At 42.2% G+C, this 26,341-nt stretch overlaps 1 protein-coding gene across 2 annotated transcripts in view; it reads right to left on the bottom strand.

The window, feature by feature from the left end:
* The window catches only part of LOC129831162 (atrial natriuretic peptide receptor 1-like), a 119,384-nt gene that overhangs the window by 7,235 nt on the left and 85,808 nt on the right, over window positions 1–26,341 (bottom strand). For both annotated transcript variants that reach the window (XM_055894248.1, XM_055894247.1), the window contains exons 6-15: window positions 26,172–26,266; window positions 25,846–25,981; window positions 15,689–15,773; window positions 13,039–13,159; window positions 12,826–12,900; window positions 11,495–11,575; window positions 7,696–7,800; window positions 7,222–7,293; window positions 5,791–5,950; window positions 5,179–5,334 (exon numbers count right to left, since the gene is read on the bottom strand). In XM_055894248.1, the coding sequence (XP_055750223.1) occupies window positions 5,179–5,334; window positions 5,791–5,950; window positions 7,222–7,293; window positions 7,696–7,800; window positions 11,495–11,575; window positions 12,826–12,900; window positions 13,039–13,159; window positions 15,689–15,773; window positions 25,846–25,981; window positions 26,172–26,266 (1,086 nt within the window). The remainder of the gene's footprint in view (window positions 1–5,178; window positions 5,335–5,790; window positions 5,951–7,221; window positions 7,294–7,695; window positions 7,801–11,494; window positions 11,576–12,825; window positions 12,901–13,038; window positions 13,160–15,688; window positions 15,774–25,845; window positions 25,982–26,171; window positions 26,267–26,341) is intronic.

Raw genomic sequence — 26,341 nt, 5'->3', positions numbered from 1 at the left:
AATGAGGTTGAAGGAAATGATGTGTTCTGTTAAATGTGTCAATACTCAATACTGTATCTGGGTCACCTCCCATGTTTACTCTCCATATCAGCTCTTCTTCATTCCATAAACCAACAATATTTCCATCCGGGGACCGGGCTCTGCCAGTGCTAATGTCCTGAACTCATTGTCCATCCCCCCTCTCTCTTCTCATTGAAGTTATTTTCCTCTTATTTTTCGTTCCCAACTTCTGTCTCGTCTCTCACACATAAATGATATGACCCACCCACCTCTTCAATTCAATGTGTGTTCAACTGCCGTAAGTGTGCTAGCTTAGCATATAGCACTGCCTCCATGAACCAGGGTCCCCTACCTCAGTGGTTCCCAATCTAGGGGGCGCCAACATTTTGTGGGGGTGCACAGGACCTTCCATTTTAAAATACACAATTAACGATTGTTTATACCGATCTAAAATGACGCATACACCTGCAAGGCTAGAAACAAGTGGTAAAATGCCAGAGGAAGACGTGGCTCTGATGCACATGGGAATATCTTTGGTTTGTCTCTAAGACGTTCATATGAAGCTGAGCTACGACCTTCTAAAGTCGAGTAGTCAAAGAAATTGGAATTTGCTTTGGACGTTATCTTATACATTGTGTCACTGTCGCTATCAATTGATATAATCACTTTCTGTAAAAGAGAATATGTATAATTAAATTAAGGGTTCATATAAATGATCATAATAAAACATATTCGGTCACAGAATTACATTTGAGGAAATTGGGTCTAGACTTTATTTCCTTAAACATTATTATCATAATTATAATAATAATAATTATTATTATTATCATTAAATAGCCTACCTAAAAGAGGAGTCTTGTTAAACTACGAAGGAATTGCAGGAAATTAGCTTCAAACAAAACATTTCCTAGGTCCATCTAATTAAACAAAACCAAGCTGGCGGTGTATTTAAAATAGGGAATCTCGATAATGAAAATGTTGATGACAATGAAAATGTGAAACAGGGGCCCCGGGGGAAAAGGTTGGGAACCCCTGCTCTACCTCACCAACACATGTGACCGTCCGCTCGACAACGTACCAACCGATTGAGCTATAGAAAAAGGTACAGTATTTCAATGTGCTTTCATAAGAGCCTGCCTAGGTATAGTTTTTTTTTTTTTACCTTTATTTAACCAGGTAGGCTAGTTGAGAACAAGTTCTCATTTACAACTGCGACCTGGACAAGGTAAAGCAAAGCAGTTCGACACATACAGTGGGGAGAACAAGTATTTGATACACTGCCCATTTTGCAGGTTTTCCTACTTACAAAGCATGTAGAGGTCTGTAATTTTTATCATAGGTACACTTCAAATGTGAGAGACGGAATCTAAAACAAAAATTTAGAAAATCACATTGTATGATTTTTAAGTAATTAATTTGCCTTTTATTGCATGACATAAGTATTTGAAGACCTACCAACCAGTACGAATTCCGGCTCTCACAGACCTGTTAGTTTTTCTTTAAGAAGCCCTCCTGTTCTCCACTCATTACCTGTATTAACTGCACCTGTTTGAACTCGTTACCTGTATAAAAAACACCTGTCCACACACTCAATCAAACAGACTCCAACCTCTCCATAATGGCCAAGACCAGAGAGCTGTGTAAGGACATCAGGGATACAATTGTAGACCTGCACAAGGCTGGGATGGGCTACAGGACAATAGGAAAGCAGCTTGGTGAGAAGGCAACAAATGTTGGCGCAATTATTAGAAAATGGAAGAAGTTCAAGATGACGGTCAATCACCCTCGGTCTGGGGCTCCATGCAAGATCTCCCCTTGTGGTGGTCATTTTGTAAATGACATTGCCGAAGTCGAGGATCGGTAGGATAGTCAGTTTTACGAGGGTATGTTTGACAGCATGAGTGAAGGATGCTTTGTTGTGAAATAGGAAGCTGATTTTAGATTTAATTTTGGATTGGAGATGCTTAATGTGAGTCTGGAAGGAGAGTTTACAGTCTAACCAGACACCTAGGTATTTGTAGTTGTCCACATATTCTAAGTCAGAACCGTCCAGAGTAGTGATGCTGGACGGGCGGGCAGGTGCGGGCAGCGATCGGTTGAAGAGCATGCATTTAGTTTTACTTGCATTTAAGAGCAGTTGGAGGCCACGAAAGGAGAGTTGTATGGCATTGAAGCGCGTCTGGAAGTTAGTTAACACAGTGAAGGGACAGAAGTATACAGAATGGTGTCGTCTGCGTAGAGGTGGATCAGAGAATCACCAGCAGCAAGAGCGACATCATTGATGTATACAGAGAAGAGAGTCGGCCCGAGAATTGAACCCTGTGGCACCCCCATAGAGACTGCCAGAGGTCCGGACAACAGGCCCCCCGATTTGACACACTGAACTCTATCAGAGAAGTAGTTCGTGAACCAGGCGAGGCAGTCATTTGAGAAACCAAGGCTGTTGAGTCTGCCGATAAGAATGTAGTGATTGACAGAGTCAAAAGCCTTGGCCAGGTTGATGAATTCGGCTGCACAGTAATGTCTCTTATCGATGGTGGTTATGATATCGTTTAGGACCTTGAGCGTGGCTGAGGAGCACCCATGACAAGCTCGGAAACCAGATTGCATAACGGAGAAGGTACGGTGGGATTCAAAATGGTCGATAATCTGTTTGTTGACTTGGCTTTCGAAGACCTTAGAAAGGCAGGGTAGGGTAGATATAGGTCTGTAGCAGTTTGGGTCTAGAATGTCTCCCCCTTTGAAGAGGGGGATGACCGCGGCAGCTTTCCAATCTTTGGGAATCTCAGATGATACGAAAGAGAGGTTGAACAGGCTAGTAATAGGGGTTGCAACAATTCCGGCAAATCATTTTAGAAAGAGAGGGCCCAGATTGGGAGAGGGCCCAGATTGGATTTTTATTTTCATTGTTTCAAGTGCCCATCCATATTTGTCTGTACATTCATCTTTAACCCTAAACATATTTACCTTGATATATATTCGCATATAATTGCAGTGCCTTCAGAAATTATTCATACCCCTTATTCCACATTTAGTTGTGTTACAGCCTGAATTCAAAATGGATTAAATAGATTTTTTCTCTCTCCCCATCTACAAAAATACCCCATAATGTTTCTAGAAATGTTTGCACATTTATTGAAAAGGAAATACAGAAATAACTAATTTACATAAGTAAATGTCAATACTTTGTAGAAGCACCGTTGGCAGTGATTACAGCTGTGAGTATTTCTGGGTAAGTCTCTAAGAGCTTTCCACACCTGGACTGTGCAACATTTGCCCATTATTGTTTTAAAAATTATTCAAGCTCTGTCAAATTGGTTGTTGATCATTGCTAGACCATTTTCAGGTCTTTCCATAGATTTTCAAGCAGATTTAAGTCAAAACTGCAACTCGGCCACTCAGGAACATTCACTGTCTTCTTGGTAAGCAATTCCAGTGTAGATTTGGCCTTCTGTTTTAGGTTATTGTCCTGCTGAAAGGTGAATTAATCTCCCAGTATCTGGTAGAAAGCAGACTGAAGCAGGTTTTCCTACATGATTTGCCTGTGCTTAGCTCCATTTTGTTTATTTTTTTTATCCTGAAAAACTCCCCTGTCATTAACAATTACAAGCATACCCATAACATGATGCAGCCACCACTATGCTTGAAAATATGGAGAGTGGTACTCAGTAATGTGTTGTATTGGATTTGCCCGAAACATAACACATTGTATTTAGGACAAAAATGTAATTGCTGAGACATTTTTTGCAGTTATACTTTAGTGCCTTGTTTCAAACAAGCTTCCTTCTTTTCACCTCGTCAATTAGGTTAGTATTGTGGAGTAACTACACTGTTGTATGTTGTTGATCCATCTTCAGTGTTCTCCTATCACAGCCCTTACACTCTGTAACTATTTTAAAGTCACCACTGGCTTCATGGTAAAATCCCTGAGCGGTTTCCTTCCTCTCCGGCAACTGAGTTAGGAAGGACGCTTGTATCTTTTAGTGACGGTGTATTGATACACCATCTAAAGTGTAATTGGTAACTCACAATGCACAATTCCCGTGTGCATTTTTTTACTTTACCCATCTACCAATAGGCGCCCTTCTTTGTGAGGCATTGGAAAACCTCCCTGGTCTTTGTGGTTGAATCTGTGTTTGAAATTCACTGCTCGACTGAGGGACCTTACAGATAATGGTGTGGGGTACAGAGATGAGGTAGTCAATCAAAAATCATGTTAAACACTACTATTGCACACAGAGTGAGTCCATGCAACTTATTATGTGACTTGTTAAGGAAATGTTTCCTCCTGAACTTATTTAGGCTTACTTATTGACTCAAGATATTTCATCTTTTCATTTTTAAATAATTGGTAAACATTTTTAAAAACATAATTGTAGGCCAGTGACAAAAAAAATCTCAATTGAATCAATTTTAAATTCAGGCTGCAATACAAGAAAATGTGGAAAAAGTCAAGGGGTGTAAATACTTACTGAAGACACTGTACATGCCTGTCCTTGCCTGAAGAACACGCACAGACACACAAATATTTTCAGGAGACCTCAAAAAGTTATACAGCTGCACCATCGAGAGCATCCTGACCGGTTGCATCACCGCCTGGTATGGCAACTGCTCGGGATCTGATTGTAAGGCGCTACAGAGGGTAGTGCGTATGGCCCAGTGCACCACTGGGGTCGAACTCCCTGACATCCAGGACCTGTATACTAGGTTGTCAAAGACTCCAAAGTAATAGACTGTTCTTTCTGCTACCGCACGGAAAACAGTACCGGAGCACCAAGTCTAGGACCTAAAGGCTCCTTAACAGCTTCTACCCCCAAGCCATAAGACTGCTGAAGAATTCCTCAAATGACCACCCAGACTTTACATTGACCCCCCCCCCCCCCTTCGTTTTTACACTGCTGCTACTCGCTGTTTATTATTTATGCATAGTCACTTTACAAATTAACTCAACTAACCTATACCTGTATATAGCCGCTTTATTGTTATGTAATTTTATTGTGTTACTTTTTGATGTAATTTTTAAAACTTTAGTTTATTTGGTAAATATTTTCTTAACTCTATTTCTTAAACTGCATCGTTGGTTAAGAGCTTGTAAGTAAGCATTTCACGGTAAGGTTGTATTACCTGTTGTATTCAGTGCATGTGACAAACAACACTTGATTTGATTTACACACACACCTTTGGGGCTGAAGGTGTCCCCCTCGATGTGGAAGACCCCTCGGAGCAGGGCCAGCTCCTGCAGGATGATGCCGAAGCTGTAGATATCCCCTTTCTGAGTGCCACATGGTGGGGGACACTCTGCCCTCAGCAGCTCTGGAGCTGCCCACAATTTTCCTGTAAAGGGGGGTTGGAGAGAAAGAAAGAGGGAGGTAGAGGGGGAAAGAGGGAGAGAGAAGAGGTGGATACAGTTTCCTTAATTGTTTTAATTGAACCTCCCAGATTAACTGGGAGTTTAAATACCCACCTTTTCAATCAGCAACTAATCAAGACTTTTTCAGCCAGGTGATTTGACTGTTACGCCACATCAATGACATGTATTTCAATGGAGCCAGCAAGGGCTTTCTCTCAGGAGGGGACATTGTTACAGAACATTTAGACAGAAATCTATTGTGTAAAACAAACAGCCAATTGTATCAGAAAATGGGCATGTTTGGTTTTTGAATAACAACAACAATGGCAGGGAAATCACTTGGTTTGAGTTATTTAGAGTGTGTGTGTGTTTGCTCATGGGTTCGAATCTGTGTGTCTTTGTCTACGTGTGAGTGTGTTTCTGCAGCTCAGGTAACTCACGGGCATAGTAGGCGTGTGTGTCCTCCATATTGGACTTTTCGCGGAAGCTGGCCAGCCCGTAGTCAGTAATCTTCAGAACAAAGCGACTGTCCACCACACAGTTAGAGGACTTCAGGTTACCATGGGAGACGATGACGCTGTTGTGAAGGAAGGCCATCCCCTAGAATCAAAGACGGTGTGATTCACAAGGTATGCAACCAGTGGATGACCCTGCGTAAAATGTTTCCCGTACAGTTCCATGCAGAGGGGCGGGAACTGTCACACATACTTTTAGCCAACGAAATTGCATTTGCTGAACAATCTACAGTATGCATTGCAAGTCAATAACCAACAGTTCTGTACCCTCCCATTAACTTCCATTGAAGATATGCATAGCTTCCTTTGCAAAGTACGGAGGTAGCCTTCTCACGACAGCTATCTCTGCTAGAATGTACATTGAGGGGCATTAAATCGAGGCTAACTCAAGTAAAAGGCGTGAGCTCTTCATTCATCATTCTAACCAGGACACCAGGAGGTGTCAGACACCAACCGTCTACCCTTCATTATAAGCATCACACATAAAATCAAATCAATCAAGTTTATTTTATATAGCCCTAGGTACATCAGCTGTTATATCTCAAAGTGCTGTACAGAAACCCAGCCTAAAACCCCAAACAGCAAGCAATGCAGGTGTAGAAGCACGGTGGCTAGGATAAACTCCCTAGAAAGGCCAAAACCTAGGAAGAAACCTAGAGAGGAACCAGGCTATGAGGGGTGGCCAGTCCTCTTCTGGCTGTGCCGGGTGGAGATTATAACAGAACATGGCCAAGATGTTCAAAATGTTCATAAGTGACAAGCATGGTCAAATAATAATCAGGAATAAATGTCAGTTGGCTTTTCATAGCCGATCATTAAGAGTTGAAAACAGCAGGTCTGGGACAGGTAGGGGTTCCATAACCGCAGGCAGAACAGTTGAAACTGGAATAGCAGCCTGACATGCCTCACATGCCTGGCCGCATGCATCTACAAAGCCTGGACAATCCCAACTCCTGCTGCAGGCAATACACATGACGGGTTAGTTGGATCTGGTGTAATCCCAAACATCTTGTTGAAAATATATGATACAAATCAGCGTAAGAGCATGAAATAAAGTGAGAGGTAACATGCTTGGCATAACTTTTTGTATTGACAATATAAAAAAACTGAAGAAGTATGACAGAATAAATATTATTTGAATATTTTCTACCTCTCCCCTTGCACAAAGTTAGCATCCATACTGTGAATGTAACATTAAGTATCAGTACAATCAGTACATATATGCCCGTGACCCCATTGGTTGAGAATCCTGGACCAATCGCTACTTAATCACAAACCTCCTCCTCTCTTTCCTCCTACACTGGCTTGTGTCTTTGTTTAAAATCTCTGAATGGAGGATGAAGCATGGAGAAACACCTTAACAATGTCGTTGATGAGAGAGTATCTGAACATCCAGTCCAAGGTGATGGTCTCGCTCTCCATAAGATCCTGCACAACACATGAACACAAACATGACAATTTACACAGACACACATACACACAAATATTCAGAACATGTTTCAAATCAGCCAGACATGAAAGTCACCCAGAGGTTAATAATCCCAGTCCACAATGCTAACATCAGAATATGCATGACATGTCATATTCCTTTCACACAGGCTGTCGGTATTCAACACATGTAGCCTAGAGGATAAACCAACCATCTCAAGACCCAAGGGTTGTAATTGTAGGCTAGATGGTTCATGACTTACTCATTGTGAGAATGTGTGATGTGGGAGATAAGAGACCAATAGGGGTTTTGGTTCACAACGCTAAGGTTATTTAAGGTTAAAGAATAGAAAGGAATAATATAGAATAGAACAATTAGATCCTATAGGCTGTGTGAAGTACCTGCAGGCTGCCCCGGGGACAGTACTCTGTGATGATACAGATGTTGGGAGGATCAATACAGGCTCCGATAAAGCGAGTCAGGTGCTCGTTTTGAACATCACGCATCTGGAGGAAAGAAGATTAACATCAATACCAACATACTAGCAACTGCATACATAATCACCAACATACCAGCAACTGCATACATAATCACCAACATACCAGCAACTGCATACATAATCACCAACATACTAGCAACTGCATACATAATCACCAACATACTAGCAACTGCATACATAATCACCAACATACTAGCAACTGCATACATAATCACCAACATACTAGCAACTGCATACATAATCACCAACATACTAGCAACTGCATACATAATCACCAACATACTAGCAACTGCATACATAATCACCAACATACTAGCAACTGCATACATAATCACCAACATACTAGCAACTGCATACATAATCACCAACATACTAGCAACTGCATACATAATCACCAACATACTAGCAACTGCATACATAATCACCAACATACTAGCAACTGCATACATAATCACCAACATACTAGCAACTGCATACATAATCACCAACATACTAGCAACTGCATACATAATCACCAACATACTAGCAACTGCATACATAATCACCAACATACTAGCAACTGCATACATAATCACCAACATACTAGCAACTGCATACATAATCACCAACATACTAGCAACTGCATACATAATCACCAACATACTAGCAACTGCATACATAATCACCAACATACTAGCAACTGCATACATAATCACCAACATACTAGCAACTGCATACATAATCACCAACATACTAGCAACTGCATACATAATCACCAACATACTAGCAACTGCATACATAATCACCAACATACTAGCAACTGCATACATAATCACCAACATACTAGCAACTGCATACATAATCACCAACATACTAGCAACTGCATACATAATCACCAACATACCAGCAACTGCATACATAATCACCAACATACCAGCAACTGCATACATAATCACCAACATACCAGCAACTGCATACATAATCACCAACATACTAGCAACTGCATACATAATCACCAACATACTAGCAACTGCATACATAATCACCAACATACTAGCAACTGCATACATAATCACCAACATACTAGCAACTGCATACATAATCACCAACATACTAGCAACTGCATACATAATCACCAACATACCAGCAACTGCATACATAATCACCAACATACTAGCAACTGCATACATAATCACCAACATACTAGCAACTGCATACATAATCACCAACATACCAGCAACTGCATACATAATCACCAACATACCAGCAACTGCATACATAATCACCAACATACTAGCAACTGCATACATAATCACCAACATACTAGCAACTGCATACATAATCACCAACATACTAGCAACTGCATACATAATCACCAACATACCAGCAACTGCATACATAATCACCAACATACTAGCAACTGCATACATAATCACCAACATACTAGCAACTGCATACATAATCACCAACATACTAGCAACTGCATACATAATCACCAACATACCAGCAACTGCATACATAATCACCAACATACTAGCAACTGCATACATAATCACCAACATACCAGCAACTGCATACATAATCACCAACATACTAGCAACTGCATACATAATCACCAACATACTAGCAACTGCATACATAATCACCAACATACTAGCAACTGCATACATAATCACCAACATACTAGCAACTGCATACATAATCACCAACATACTAGCAACTGCATACATAATCACCAACATACTAGCAACTGCATACATAATCACCAACATACTAGCAACTGCATACATAATCACCAACATACTAGCAACTGCATACATAATCACCAACATACTAGCAACTGCATACATAATCACCAACATACTAGCAACTGCATACATAATCACCAACATACTAGCAACTGCATACATAATCACCAACATACTAGCAACTGCATACATAATCACCAACATACTAGCAACTGCATACATAATCACCAACATACTAGCAACTGCATACATAATCACCAACATACTAGCAACTGCATACATAATCACCAACATACTAGCAACTGCATACATAATCACCAACATACTAGCAACTGCATACATAATCACCAACATACTAGCAACTGCATACATAATCACCAACATACCAGCAACTGCATACATAATCACCAACATACCAGCAACTGCATACATAATCACCAACATACCAGCAACTGCATACATAATCACCAACATACTAGCAACTGCATACATAATCACCAACATACTAGCAACTGCATACATAATCACCAACATACTAGCAACTGCATACATAATCACCAACATACTAGCAACTGCATACATAATCACCAACATACTAGCAACTGCATACATAATCACCAACATACCAGCAACTGCATACATAATCACCAACATACTAGCAACTGCATACATAATCACCAACATACCAGCAACTGCATACATAATCACCAACATACCAGCAACTGCATACATAATCACCAACATACCAGCAACTGCATACATAATCACCAACATACTAGCAACTGCATACATAATCACCAACATACTAGCAACTGCATACATAATCACCAACATACTAGCAACTGCATACATAATCACCAACATACCAGCAACTGCATACATAATCACCAACATACTAGCAACTGCATACATAATCACCAACATACTAGCAACTGCATACATAATCACCAACATACTAGCAACTGCATACATAATCACCAACATACCAGCAACTGCATACATAATCACCAACATACTAGCAACTGCATACATAATCACCAACATACCAGCAACTGCATACATAATCACCAACATACCAGCAACTGCATACATAATCACCAACATACTAGCAACTGCATACATAATCACCAACATACTAGCAACTGCATACATAATCACCAACATACTAGCAACTGCATACATAATCACCAACATACGAGCAACTGCATACATAATCACCAACATACTAGCAACTGCATACATAATCACCAACATACCAGCAACTGCATACATAATCACCAACATACCAGCAACTGCATACATAATCACCAACATACTAGCAACTGCATACATAATCACCAACATACTAGCAACTGCATACATAATCACCAACATACTATCAACTGCATACATAATCACCAACATACCAGCAACTGCATACATAATCACCAACATACCAGCAACTGCATACATAATCACCAACATACCAGCAACTGCATACATAATCACCAACATACTAGCAACTGCATACATAATCACCAACATACTAGCAACTGCATACATAATCACCAACATACTAGCAACTGCATACATAATCACCAACATACTAGCAACTGCATACATAATCACCAACATACTAGCAACTGCATACATAATCACCAACATACCAGCAACTGCATACATAATCACCAACATACCAGCAACTGCATACATAATCACCAACATACTAGCAACTGCATACATAATCACCAACATACTAGCAACTGCATACATAATCACCAACATACTAGCAACTGCATACATAATCACCAACATACTAGCAACTGCATACATAATCACCAACATACTAGCAACTGCATACATAATCACCAACATACAAAAGCATTTACACCTGAGAAAAGTATACACCTTACAACATAATGAGTAGACAAAATAATAGAAAGGACATTGTTGCTCTGGCAACATGTTTACAAGCCTACTGAATAAAACCCTCACATGTTTAAGCTCAAAGAGCACCATCCTGGTGAGCTCGATGCGCTTCTTGTTAGTGACGTACTTAATGGCCGCAATGTTTCCCTGGAAAGGAGGACACATTTATTAACACAATATTTCACCATTATTTTACTATCTGTGTCCGTCAGTAATATGGGGTGATGTAAAAGGATTGTAATTAACTTGTAATTCCGACTCCAAGGATGTAAACGATGCAAATGCCCAGGTGAAGCCTATCAGAATCCCGGGACGAACACTTATCACTGGCAAATATTGGGTCCCATTTTAAACAAAGTGAAACTTATAAAGGCTTTATATAGCATTCATAAAGGCTTCATAAGCACTACATAAATGCATCACAAATAATCTGTAAGCGTATGTCATACACTTTAAATGGTTAATAAAGGGTGACATAATTATTCCTACTGTAGAGCGAATTGCCAAATGTGACATAACACACTATGTATGTTTATACACCGTTTATAGCAGAGGTTCTCAAAGTGTGTTCCAGGTACTGCAGGGGGGTCCGCGGACAGATATTTTTTTTGTGAATATTACTAACAACAACAGATTTAACTAATTTTGGCAAAGGGATCTGTGGAATACGTTTAGAGGGCGTACTGCAATACAATGTAATATTATTCATCTACAATGTACGTTATTAACCCAAGGCAACATGGGCCTGGGAGGGTCACAGGGTTATTGGTATCCACGGTTCTCAACCAATTATCAAGGTTTTAACTGAATACTTAAAAAAAAAAGTTTTTTAAAACATAAATGCACTGTAATTTAAGCTTCAAAACTATAAAGTTTTCTCTCTGCCTCATGGCAAAATACATGGAATTGCAGGATATGAGCTTTAAATATCCTTCAAAGCTGAATCAACAAAAAAAATCTCTCTGCCCCATGACAAAATGTGTCAAACTGCAGGAAATTAGCTTGAAAACGGCAACATTTTCTCTCAGATTCTTAGAGGCGGGATTTAAATGTCATCCCCAGGGCCCGAGACTTGGTTGGTCCGGCCCTGCACTCCCAGAGTCATAATCATACTCCTTTTATGATATTTGTATCTCACTCCAGTTGTGTTCTGACTATGAGGCGTCCCTGATGAATTTGCTATCGTAAAAGGGGTCCCCAGCCCCCCCAAAAGTTTGAGAACCCCTGATATATAGAGTATGTCATACGTTTATAGATGATTTGTGAAGCATTTATGTAGTGCTTATGAAGCCTTTATGTATCCAACTAGTGTAGGTATCACTACACACATCCTTAATAAAGCAAACATCATAAGCATTGTCAGTCTATTACAACAATCCCTGTGTAAAAGGACAGACCTTGTAGTAGCCAGTCTTGGCGTAGATCTGGAAGTTTCCGTCCATGGTCAGGAGGGAGCCATAGTTGGAGCCTCTCTGTGGACCATATAGAGACATAGAGAGGGAATGAGAACAGTGTCCTTTTCAACACAGTGTGCTTCCCTGTGTAAGTGTGTAGGTGTACTGTATTTCAAGCCTCTATATACTGTATGTGTGTGTTTCTCCGTGCAGTACCAGAGACAGGGTGAGTCTGCTGCAGGCCCTGCGCATCACTTTCTCCAGGTCACTCATCTGCACGTCCTCCCACTGCACCCGCCAGAGCTGAGCAGCCAACTCATTCTCCAACTTCAGTTTCCTGATGGAGAGGGTGTAGGGGGGGTGAGAGAGGAACAAACAGAAAGAGAAGGTGGAAGGTGAGAGAAAGGGAGACAAAGGGTGATGGAGAGGAGGCTTGAGAGAGAGAGAGAGAGAGAGAGAGAGAGAGAGAGAGAGAGAGAGAGAAGGAGAAATAGGTAGAAGGATAGAGTAGAGAAAGGAGGTGAGGATGGTGGAAGACAAAAATTGTGTGAGGGCGACGGAGAAAGAGAAATCAATAAAGAGAAAGAGGGAGAGAGAATGAGAATCCAGAATAAAGGACAGAGATTAAGGAGAGGGATGGATGTGTTTCAGCGTGAGTGTACACGGTGTAGGACTGAACCTCTACCCACACAGGCCATCAACACTCCAAAATCAGAACCTCTATCACCCACCACCCACTACAAACTGTATTCACACACACATTTCTCAGAAACAAATGCAAACTAACTATAGCATTGGGGATGGGATTAATTCATTGAGTTTGGATAGAGATTAATATCTGTGATTTGAGCTCTATTATAGTGGGTGACCTGATTGGAGTGTCGCCCCTCAATTTGTGAATACAACTTAATCGTGTCATCATTCACCAACAGTGCTGTATGTGTGAAGTTGTTCAGACATGTTCATTGATATCACAGGCGGCTGGTTGAACCTTAATTGAGGAGGACGGGCTCATAGTAATGGCTGGAACGGAATCAATGGAATGGTATCAAGCACGTCACACACATGGTTTCCATGTGTTTGATACTATTCCTTTCACTCCATTCCAGCCATTATTATGAGCCGTCCTCCCCTCAGCAGCCTCCTGTGCTTGATCTAACATTCTTTGCTGTAATGGAACATTATGTAAGAAGAGGTCAAAAAGTCACTATTCATGTGTAGTAATAACACATTTATGTTGTTGTTGTTTTTTTAAATCTATGAACATACAAACACATCATAGAGTAGCTTCCATTTACTTCAAGCAATACATTTACAGATACACTTCACATAGATTTAGTAATCTTTAGACTAAGTCATTCATACAGTAAAAATATGAAAATAAAAATTCATAAATGTATTCGTCTACGGCTATGTGCTATTCAAATGTACTACACATTGCTGTATTTTATAACGTGAAAAAAAAGTGCAAAAAGGGTCTGTGTAATTTTACAGCACATTTAAAGGGATTCTTTGGGATTTTGGCAATGAGGCCCTTTATCTACTTCCCCAGAGTCAGATTAACTTGTGGATAAAATGTGTATGCCTCTGTGTTCAGTAAAAAGGAAGTTACTTTCATGAGCCAATGCTTACTAGCATTAGCACAATGACTGGAAGTCTATGGTTATCTGCTAGAGTGCTAGTAGATACCCATAGCACACTAGCAGATACCCATAGAGTTCCAGTCATTGCGCTAACGCTAGTTAGCAATTGTGCTAGCGCTAGTTAGCAATTGTGCTAGCGCTAGAAACATAAAAATGGTATGCACAAGTTCACCTGACTCTGGGGAAGTAGATAAGGGCCTGATTGCCAAAATTCCGAAGTATTCCTTTAATAAAATGTGAAATATCGGAAATATCAGACAAAAGTAAAGATTGAGGATAGCTTATATCAAACACAAAGTGACTTCAGCATAATTATTGGCTAGAATATGTAACTGAACTTGAACTGCTTCACTTTTCACCTATCAAAGTGAACATAAATCTCTAGAAAATGTAAAAACATATTGCTTTTTTATATTTGATACGAGACATAATATACTTCGACCTTAGGCCTGATATTCCTCCAGAGAAAACAATTATTTAGAAAGTAAGGTATACTTTCACCTGGACTTGCACTCAATGTTAAACAATTTCATCACAAGACACGACAAGCATTAAAGCAAGTGACCTTTTCAGCTGCAAGACTGATGGAGCTGGAAACAGGCCAGAGGAAAGGGTCAAAGGGCAAACACGGGGTTGGAGGTAAATATATAAAAACACATTTCAATGGAAAACGAAAATGAATGTTTTTATTAAACAGGTCCAGGTAGTCCCTCACTGTTTCTGTCTGTTTATTTCTGTGTGGTGCCTAATGAACATGACCCTGGTGGTGAGTCATCACTGAAGAGGAGACAGAAACACTTTGATTCGTTCCTTCTTGGCCTGGCAGTGATCTCCCTGTAATGTGTAAAGAAAGAGTAAGGAAAAAGAGGGCAGAGGAAGAAAGATAGTGAAAAGAGGAGAGTCGTAGGGTGAAGAGGACAAGAGAGAGATAGACAGAGTAACAATGTGGGTAAGAAAGTTAAACAGGGAGGCAAAAACATACCATGATTGTAGAGATTAAAGGCAGAAAAACAAACAGAAGAGGAAGAGATAGGGGGGATAAAATAGAGAAAATGAAAGATGTGCAGAGAATGGGAAGAGAGTGAACAGAATGGCGATAGCGATAGAGGATGGGTGGAGGAGAGGTCGGGAGTGGAGGGGTGGCATCAGAACCCATAACCATCGACCAGTGTCTTGCTCAGGGAAGGGGTACACTGTACGGTAAAAAAAGGGGCACCACTGACCTGTAGATGAAGACGGTGACGGTGACGATGATGATGAAGATGAAGCACACAACGATGGCCACCATCTGGTGCATAGTGACAGTCCCTGGGAGGAAAGAACAAACTATGTTACTGAATTCTATGAAGTTATACCCAGGGCCAAATTCAATAACATCTGACATTATGTGTAGCATATGGCAAGGTTTTGTTCATATAGCTACTACAGTCGCATAGGGAGGAGCACAGTTGACCCAGCTTGGTCCGTGATTGGCCGGAGTAGGCCGTTATTGCAAATAAGAATTTGTTCTTAACTGACTTGCCAAGTTAAATAAAGGTTAAATAAATAAAATAAATACATTTACATTTTAGTCATATAGCAGACACTCTTATCCATAGCCACTTATAGCATGTGCATTCAGCTAAGGTAGGTAAAAATAACCAAATAATATAAGTTGCTAAAACAAGTAAATAAATCCATTTAATATAGCCATCAAAATAAAATCCATTATTTAATTAGTTATGATAGGCTTCTAAACCTGAGAATCTCTTTGAAATCAAAACATAAGGGCTGCATGACGCAGCTGTATAAAGCCATATCTATGAGAAGTATCCGGCCATAAGCAAACAAGAAAATGCTCATCCAGAAGCGGCCCTCCTAGCGGCCAGGGACTTTAATGCAGGCAAACCTAAATCCGTTTTACCTAATTTCTACCAGGATGTCACATGTGCAGCCAGAGTAAAAAAAACTCTAGACCACCTTTACTCCACACACAGAGACGCATACAAAGCTCTCCCTCGCCCTCCATTTGGCAAATCTGACCATAATTCTATCATCCTGATTCCTGCTTACAAGCAAAAACTAAAGCAGGAAGTACCAGTGACTCCCTCAATACGGAAGTGGTCGGATGACGCCGATGCTATGCTACAGGACTTCACTGACATTGTCAACCGCACCCTGACTGAGTCTGTAATACGTACATGTTTTTGGCTTGGCACCTAAATCCCTCACAAACTTTCACAGATGCGCAATTGAGAGCATCCTGTCGGGCTGTATCACCGCCTGGTACCGCCTGGTATCTCCAGAGGGTGGTGCGGTCTGCCCAACGCATCACCGGGGGCAAACTACCTGCCCTCCAGTACACCTACAGCACCAGATGTCACAGGAAGGGTAAACAGACAATCAAGGACATCAACCACCCGAGCCATGGCCTGTTCACCCCGCTATCATCCAGAAGGCGAGGTCAGTACAGGTGCATCAAAGATGAGATCGAGAGACTGAAAAACAGCTTCTATCTTAAGGCCATCAGATTGTTAAATAGCCATCACTAGCCGGCTTCCACCCGGTTACGCAACCCTGCACCTTTGAGGCTGCTGCCCTATATACATGGAATCACTGGCCCCTTTAATAATGGAACACTGGTCACATTAATAATGTTTAAATACTGCTTTACTCAACTCATATGTGTTTACTGTATTCTATTCTACTGTATTTTAGTCAATACCACTCCGACATTGCTTGATCTAATATTTATATATTTCTTAAATCCACTCTTTTACTTTTAGATTGCGTGTATTGTGCATCGTTTTTAAATACTACTGCACTGTTGGAACTAGGAAAACAAGCATTTCACTACATCTGCGAAATATGTTTATGTGACCAATACAATTTGATTTGATGTTTCAAGCAGACCACCATAGTCCCTGTGCCCAAGGAAGCGAAGGTAACATGCCTAAATGATTACCGCGCTGTAGCACTCATGTTGGTAGCCATGAAGTGCTTTGAAAGGCTGGTCATGGCTCACATCAACACCATCATTCCGGAAACCCTAGTCCCACCCCAATTTGCATAACGCCCCAACAGATCCACAGATGACTCAATCTCAATCGCGCTCCACACTGACCTTTCCCACCTGGTCAAAAGGAACACCTATGTGAGAATGCTGTTCATTGACTACAGCTGAGCGTTCAACACAATAGTGCCCACAAAGCTCATCACTAAGCTCAGGACCCTGGGACTAAACACCTCTCTCTGCAACTGGATCCTGGACTTCCTGATGGGCCGCCCCCAGGTGGTAAGGATAGGCAACAACATATCTGCCATGCTAAACCTCAACACTGGGGCCCCTCAGGGGTGCGTGCTTAGTCCCGTCCTGTACTCCCTGTTCAACCACGACTGCATGGCCAAACACGACTCTAACACCATCATTAAGTTTGCTGACGACACAACAGTGGTAGGCCTGATCACTGACAAGACAGCCTATAGGGAGGAGGTCAGAGACCTGTCAGTGTGGTGCCAGGACAACAACCTCTTCCTCAATGTGAGCAAGACAAAAAAGGAGCTGATCGTGGACTATAGGAGAAGGCGGGCAAAACAGGCCCACATTAACATCGACTGGGCTGTAGTGCAACGGTTTGAGAGTTTCAAGTTCCTTGGTGTCCACATCACCAACAAACTATCATGGTCCAAACACACCAAGAGAGTCGTGAAGAGGACACGACAACACCTTTTCCCCCTCAGGAGACTGAAAAGATTCGGCATGGGTCCCCAGATCCTCAAAGAGTTATACAGCTGCACCATCGAGAGCATCCTGATCGGTTGCATCACCGTCTGGTATGGCAACTGCTCTGCATCTGACCGTGAGGCGCGACAGAGGGGAGTGCGTACGTCCCAGTACATCATCGGGGACAAGCTTCCTGACATCCAGGACCTATATACTAGGCGGTGACAGAGGAAGGCTCAAAAAATTGTCAATTGTCAAAATTGACTCCAGTCAACCAAGTCATAGACTGTTCTCTCTGCTACCGCACGGCAAGCAGTACCGGAGCGCCAAAAGTCTCCTTAACAGCTTCTACCCCCAAGCCATAAGACTGCTGAACAACTCATCAAATGGCCACCCAGACTATTTACATTGACCCCCCCGTTTTTTTTACACTGCTGCTACTCATTGTTTCTTATCTATTTATAGTCACTTTACCCGTACCTACATGTACAAATTACCTCGACTAACCTGTACCCCCACACATTGACTCAGTATCGGTACCCCCTGTATATAGTCTCGTCATTGTTATTTTATTGTGTTACTTTTTTTTTACTTTACTTCATAAAGTTATTTAGAACTTCACTAAATAAAGATATTTATTACATATTTTCTTAACTCTATTTCTTGAACTGCATTAAGGGCTTGTAAGTAAGCATTTCACCGTAAGGTCTATACTTGTTGTATTCGGCACACGTGACAAATGCAAATGTATTTGATTTGATGCAACTCTATATTCATGATTTGGAAAAAGTTGCAAAAAAAAGGCATGAGCTCTGATCCTTTCCCTTCCAGCAGGGAGAGAGAGACAACTGCATTGCTGCTATGCTTTGTAGCAATAAAGTTAGGGGATATCTAATCAACGAAAGATGGAATTAAATGACAGAAATGAGAAAGAATAGTTACAATGACCAAAAGCCAACAGGTAGGCTGCTATTTACGCTATAATCAGAGTGGAGTTGTTATGTTATCCACGATAATCGAGAATTTGACTAAGCATGCTTTCCACCTGTCTACCCCAACCAACAGCTCCGCACCCCCCGCAGCAATTGGCCCAAGCCCCCCCCCCCTCCCCCCCGCTTCTCCTTCACCCAAATCCAGACAGCTGATGTTCAGAAAGAGCTCCAAAATCTGGATCCCTACAAATCAGCTGGGATAGACAATCTGGACCCTCTCTTCCTAAAATGATCTGTCGCCATCATCTGCCGCCAAACCCTATTACTAGTCTGTTCAACCTCACTTTCGTATCGTCTGCGATTCCTAAAGATTGGAAAGCGGCCGCAGTCATCCCCCTCTTCAAAGGGGGAGATCCTTTAGACCCAAACTGTTATATCCATTATAACCTATATCCATTCTGCCCTGCCTTTCTAAAGTCTTCGAAAGCCAAGTTAACAAACAGATCACCGACCATTATCGAATCCCACCGTACCTTCTCCTCTATGCAATCTGGTTTCTGAGCTGGTCACGGCTGCACCTCAGCCACGCTCAAGGTCCTAAACGATATCATAACCGTCATCAATAAAAGATAGTACTGTGCAGCCGTCTTCATTGACCTGGCCAAGGCTTTCGACTCTGTCAATCACCGTATTCTTATCGGCAGAATCAACAGCCTTGGTTTTTCTAATGACTGCCTCGCGTGGTTCACTAACTACTTCTCAGATAGAGTTCAGTGTGTCAAAGCGGAGGGCCTGTTGTCCGGACCTCGGGCAGTCTCTATGGGGGTGCCACAGGGCTCAATTCTCGGGCCCACTCTTTTCTCTGTATATAGCAATGATGTCGCTCTTGCTGCGTGTGATTCTTTGATCCACCTCTACGCAGACGACACCATTCTATTTACAGTTGAAGTCGAAAGTTTACATACACCTTAGCCAAATACATTTAAACTCAGTTTTTCACAATTCCTGACATATAATCCTGGTAAAAATTGCCTGTCTTAGGTCAGTTAGGATCACGACTTCATTTTAAGAATGTGAAATGTCAGACTAATAGTCGAGAGAATGATTTCTTTCAGCTTTTATTTCTTTCATCACATTCCCAGTGGGTCAGAAGTTTACATACACTCAATTAGTATTTGGTAGCATTGCCTTTAAGTTGTTTAACTTGGGTCAAACGTTTCGAGTAGCCTTCCACAAGCTTCCCACAATAAGTTGGGTGAATTTTGGCCCATTCCTCCTGACAGAGCTGGTGTAACTGAGTCAGGTTTGTAGGCCTCCTTGCTCCCACACACTTTTTCAGTTCTGCCCACTAATTTTCTATTGGATTGAGGTCAGGGCTTTGTGATGGCCACTCCAATATCTTGACTTTGTTGTCCTTGACTTTGTTGTCCTTAAGAAGTATGCTTGGGGTCATTGTCCATTTGGAAGACCCATTTGCGACCGAGCTTTAAGTCCCTGACTGATGTCTTGAGATGTTGCTTCAATATATCCACATCATTTTCACGCCTCATGATGACATATATTTTGTGAAGTGCACCAGTCCCTCCTGCAGCAAAGCACCCCCACAACATGATGTTGCCACCCCCGTGCTTCATTGTTGGGATGGTGTTCTTCGGCTTGCAAGCCCCCCCCCTTCTTCCTCCAAACATAACGATGGTCATTTTTGCCAAACAGTTCTATTTTTGTTTCATCAGACCAGAGGATATTTCTCCAAAAAGTATGATCTTTGTCCCCATGTGCAATTGCAAACAGTAGTCTGGCTTTTAATGGCGGTTTTGGAGTAGTGGCTTCTTCCTTGCTGAGCGGCCTTTCAGGATTTGTCGATATAGGACTGGTTTTACTGTGGATATAGATATTTTTGTACCTGTTTCCTCCAGCATCTTCACAAGGTCCTTTGCTGTTGTTCTGGGATTGATTTTTACTTTTCACACCAAAGTACGTTCATCTCTAGGAGACAGATCACGTCTCCTTCCTGAGCGGTATGATGGCTGCGTGGTCCCATGGTGTTTATACTTGCGTACTATTGTTTGTACAGATGAACGTGGTACCTTCAGGCGTTTGGAAATTGCTCCTAAGGATGAACCAGACTTGTGGAGGTCTACAATTTTTTTCTGAGGTCTTGGCTGATTTCTTTTGATTTTCCCATGATGTCAAGCAAAGAGGTACTGAGTTTGAAGGTAGGCCTTGAAATACATCCACGGGTACACCTCCAATTGACTCAAATTATGTCAATTAGCCTATCAGAAGCTTCTAAAGCCATGGCATCATTTTCTGGAATTTTCCAAGCTGTTTAAAGGCACAGTCAACTTACTGTATGTAAACTTCTGACCCACTGGAAATGTGATACAGTGAATTATAAATGAAATAATCTGTCTTTAAACAATTTTGGGAAAATTACTAGTAGATGTGCTAACCCGACTTGTCAAAACCATAGTTTGTTAGCAAGGAATTGTCGAGTGGTTTAAAAATGAGTTTTAATGACTCCAACCTAAGTGTATGTAAAATTCCGACTTCAACTGTACATCTGGCCCTTCTTTGGACACTGTGTAAACAAACCTCCAAACAAGCTTCAACGCCATACAACACTCCTTCCGTGGCCTCCAACTGCTCTTAAATGCTAGTAAAACTAAATGTATGCTCTTCAACCGATTGCTGCCCGCACCCGCCCGCCCGACTAGCATCGCTACTCTGGACGGTTCTGACTTAGAATATGTGGACAACTATAAATACCTAGGTGTCTGGCTAGACTGTAAACTCTCCTTCCAGACTCACATTAAGCATCTCCAATCCAAAGTTAAATCTAGAATCTGCTCCCTATTTCGCAACAAAGCCTCCTTCACTTATGCTGCCAAACATACCCTCGTAAAACCAACTATCCTACCGATCCTTGACTTCGGCGATGTCATTTACAAAATAGCCTCCAACACTACTCAGCAAATTGGATGCAGTCTATCACAGTGCCATCCGTTTTGTCACCAAAACCCCATATACTACCCACCACTGCGACCTGTATGCTCTCGTTGGCTGGACCTCACTACATATTCGTCACCAAACCCACTGGCTCCAGGTCATCTTGGTAAAGTTCCGCCTTATCTCAGCTCACTGGTCACCATAGCAACACCCACCAGTAGCACACGCTCCAGCAGGTATATTTCACTGGTCATCCCCAAAGCCAACACCCCCTTTGGCCGCCTTTCCTTCCAACTTTAAGCGTCAGCTGTCAGAGCAACTTACCGATCGCTGCAGCTGTACACAGCCCATCTGTAAATAGCCCATCCAACCAACTACCTACCTCATCCCCATATTTGGTTTTGTTTTTCTGCTCTTTTGCACACCAGTATTTCTACTTGCACATCCTCATCTGCACACATATCACTCCAGTGTAAATGGCTAAATTGTAAATACATCGCCACTATTGGCCTATTTATTGCCTTACCTCCTTACTTCATTTGCACACACTGTATACAGATTGTTCTATTGCGTTATTGACTGTACATCTGTTTATCTCATGTGTAACTCTGTGTTTTTGTTTTGTCGCACTGCTTTGCTTTATCTTGGCCAGTTCGCAGGTGTAAATGAGAACTTGTTCTCAACTGGCCTACCTGGTTAAATAAAGGTGAAAAAAAATAGAAACATGTGTAGCTAACTGTAGGGCGGTGAAAAGCTCAGTAATGTTATGGCTAGACTCAATTAGCCTAGCTAGCTAGCTGCTTTCAGTTTGATGCAGTCGAAAACATAATGCTAACTTTCACTGCTATGAGGATGACACACAGCTGTACATTTCAATGAAACATGGTGAAGCACCAAAATTGCCCTCGCTAGAAGCCTGTGTTTCAGACATAAGGAAGTGGATGGCTGCAAACTTTCTACTTTTAAACTTGGACAAAACAGAGATGCTTGTTCTAGGTCCCAAGAAACAAAGAGATTTTCTGTTGAATCTGACAATTAATCTTGATGGTTGTACAGTCGTCTCAAATAAAACTGTGAAGGACCTCGGCGTTACTCTGGACCCTGATCTCTCTTTTGACGAACATTTCAAGACTGTTTCAAGGACAGCTTTTTTTCCCATCTACGTAACATTGCAAAAATTTGAAACTTTTTGTCCAAAAGTCCATGCTTTTGTTACTTCTAGGTTAGACTACTGCAATGCTCTACTTTCCGGCTACCCGGATAAAGCACTAAATAAACTTTAGTTAGTGCTAAATACGGCTGCTAGAATCCTGACTAGAACCAACATTTTTTATCATATTTCTCCAGTGCTAGCCTCCCTACACTGGCTTCCTGTTAAGGTAAGGGCTGATTTCAAGGTTTTACTGCTAACCTACAAAGTGTTACATGGGCTTGCTCCTAGCTCCTACCTTGCTTCTTTCCGATTTTGTCCTGCCGTACATACCTACACGTACGCTACGGTCACAAGACGCAGGCCTCCTAATTGTCCCTAGAATTTCTAAGCAAACAGCTGGAGGCAGGGCTTTAGATCTCCATTTTTATGGAATGGTCTGCCTACCCATGTGAGAGACGCAGACTCGGTCTCAACCTTTAAGTCTTTACTGAAGACTAATCTCTTCAGTGGGTAATATGATTGAGTGTAGTCTGGCCCAGGAGTGTGAAGGTGAACGGAAAGGCTCTGGAGCAACGAACGGCCCTTGCTGTCTCTGCCTGGCCGGTTCCCCTCTCTCCACTGGGATTCTCTGCCTCTAACCCTATTACAGGGGCTGAGTCACTGGCTTACTGGTGCTCTTCCATGCCATCCCTAGGAGGCGTGCGTCACTTGAGTGGGTTGAGTCACTGACGTGGTCTTCCTGTCTGGGTTGGCGCCCTCCCTTGGGTTGTGCCCTGGCGGAGATCTTTGTTGGGCTATACTCGGCCTTGTCTCAGGATGGTAAGTTGGTGGTTGAAGATATCCCTCTAGTGGTGTGGGGGCTGTGCTTTGGCAAAGTGGGTGGGGTTATACCCTCCTGTTTGGCCCTGTCCGGGGGTATCATCGGATGGGGCCACAGTCTCCTGACCCCTCCTGTCTCAGCCTCCAGTATTTATGCTGCAGTAGTTTATGTGTCGGGGGGCTAGGGTCGGTCTGTTATATCTATAGTATTTCTCCTGTCTTATCCGGTGTCCTGTGTGAAATTAAGTATGCTCTCTCTAATTCTCTCTTTCTCTCTTTCTTTCTTTCTCTCTCTCGGAGGACCTGAACCCTAGGACCATGCCTCAGGACTACCTGGCATGATGACTCTTTGCTGTCCCCAGTCCACCTGGCCGTGCTGCTGCTCCAGTTTCAACTGTTCTGCCTGCGGCTATGGAACCCTGACCTGTTCACCGGACGTGCTTGCTGTCCCAGACCTGCTGTTTTCATCTCTCTAGAGACAGCAGGAAAGGTAGAGATACTCTCAATGATCGGCTATGAAAAGCCAACTGGCATTTACTCCTGAGTTGCTGACTTGTTGCACCCTCGACAACTACTGTGATTATTATTATTTGACCATGCTGGTCATTTATGAACATTTGAACATCTTGGCCATGTTCTGTTATAATCTCCACCCGGCACAGCCAGAAGAGGACTGGCCACCCCTCATAGCCTGGTTCCTCTCTAGGTTTCTTCCTAGGTTTTGGGCTTTCTAGAGAGTTTTTCCTAGCCACCGTGCTTCTACACCTGCACTGCTTGCTGTTTGGGGTTTTAGGCTGGGTTTCTGTACAGCACTTCGAGATATAACAGCTGATGTAAGAAGGGCTATATGAATACATTTGACTTGATTTTGATTGAAGACAGCTACTATGTACCCAGATGGGATGATAAATAACTAGCAAGAAGTTAGTGTAGCATGAGATAAGTGGTTGCGGTCTCTCCCTCTGTGCCTCATGGTGCTCTGAGCTTCCCGTGTGTTACTCACACACACATACACACACCAAACGGCCTCCACTCCTCCTAATAGTCTACAGCTGCTCGCTCTTTGTCTCTCTCTCTCTCCCCCTTTCTCCATGGCTCCGGTTGAATAAAGTAGAAAAACATTTGGCAATTGGCAAAACAATTTCTGCTGCTTCCTTCACTCGTATTCGACAGTTTGTCCCTTTGGTCCTTTCGGAACAGGTTTAAAAAATCTATGCATAACGGGTCCGGGCTTTACCGTGTCCATTTCGTAACAGCACTCTGAAGGAGTCAGAATGCTTCAGTTCGGCTGGTGGCTAGCCAAAGTCGGCTAGTCGAACCGAATGAGAAACAAAATCGGCAATAGTACTGTTTGACCATTTTAAGATGCCATAGCCAGCATACACTTCCTCAAAATAGTTAGAATTAGTCTAAGATAACTGAAGAAATCTGTCATTATTTTTGACGTAAAAATCCTTACCGAAGTCCAAAATGATCAAAAACGTCACAAAATGTCATCATAATATTTGCACAAACTCTTCCAAACTGCAAAAAGCATGCTGAGCGTTGAGTACCAGGTCATTAGCAAGGGCCATTAGCAAGTTTGGTAGGCTACCCATCAGCGCCATTCATTTGCAAAGTTTTGGATTGAGATTACCGTGATCAACGGTCACAGGATATTTGTCTCCTATCATCACGACTGCCGGTGTGGTGTAAATATGGCCACCGCAACAGCCCTAATTGTGAGCAGCACAACATTTTAATGTTTCTCTCAGTGTTTATAAAATCTCCTGGGGGTTTTGTTTATTCATATGCAAATATACATATTTGTTCTTCAGTGCATACGTGCTAAGCAAGCAGGCTTGTCATTCTTGAAGCCACAGTCGGGGATGTCTTGGGGCGGGGCGCCCCCCGGCCACTGGACCTTCATGCCCGGCACTGGAACCAACTCCTTCAGGGTGCTGTTGTAGACGGATACGATCTGGAGATACACAGGATAGATGGTTAGCCTCACTTTGGGTGTTGAACGAAAGTGCATGTCATTGCAGGTTTTATAGCTGCTGCACTGGAAGAGGACAAAGAACACAGCTACAGAGTGTGAATGTGTATTTATGTGCCAGTGTGTGTTTGTGCCTAACCACCATTTTGCTAGAGGAGCAGTCAGTGCCTACCTGAAAGACCCCAGAGTCAAGATCGGTCATGTCCCACAAGGCAAAGTCAATCTCCCGATCGCCTTCTCCATCAATTTGAACCAAGCCAGTAACACCTGCCACAGAAGAGGGGGGGGGAGAGAGAGAGAGAGAGAGTGAGAGAGAGAGAGAGAGAGAGAGAGAGAGAGAGA

The sequence above is a fragment of the Salvelinus fontinalis genome, chromosome 32 (assembly GCF_029448725.1).
Source record: "Salvelinus fontinalis isolate EN_2023a chromosome 32, ASM2944872v1, whole genome shotgun sequence".
NCBI classification, from domain to species: Eukaryota; Metazoa; Chordata; class Actinopteri; order Salmoniformes; family Salmonidae; genus Salvelinus; species Salvelinus fontinalis.
This window is presented reverse-complemented; position numbering and strand designations above follow the sequence as displayed.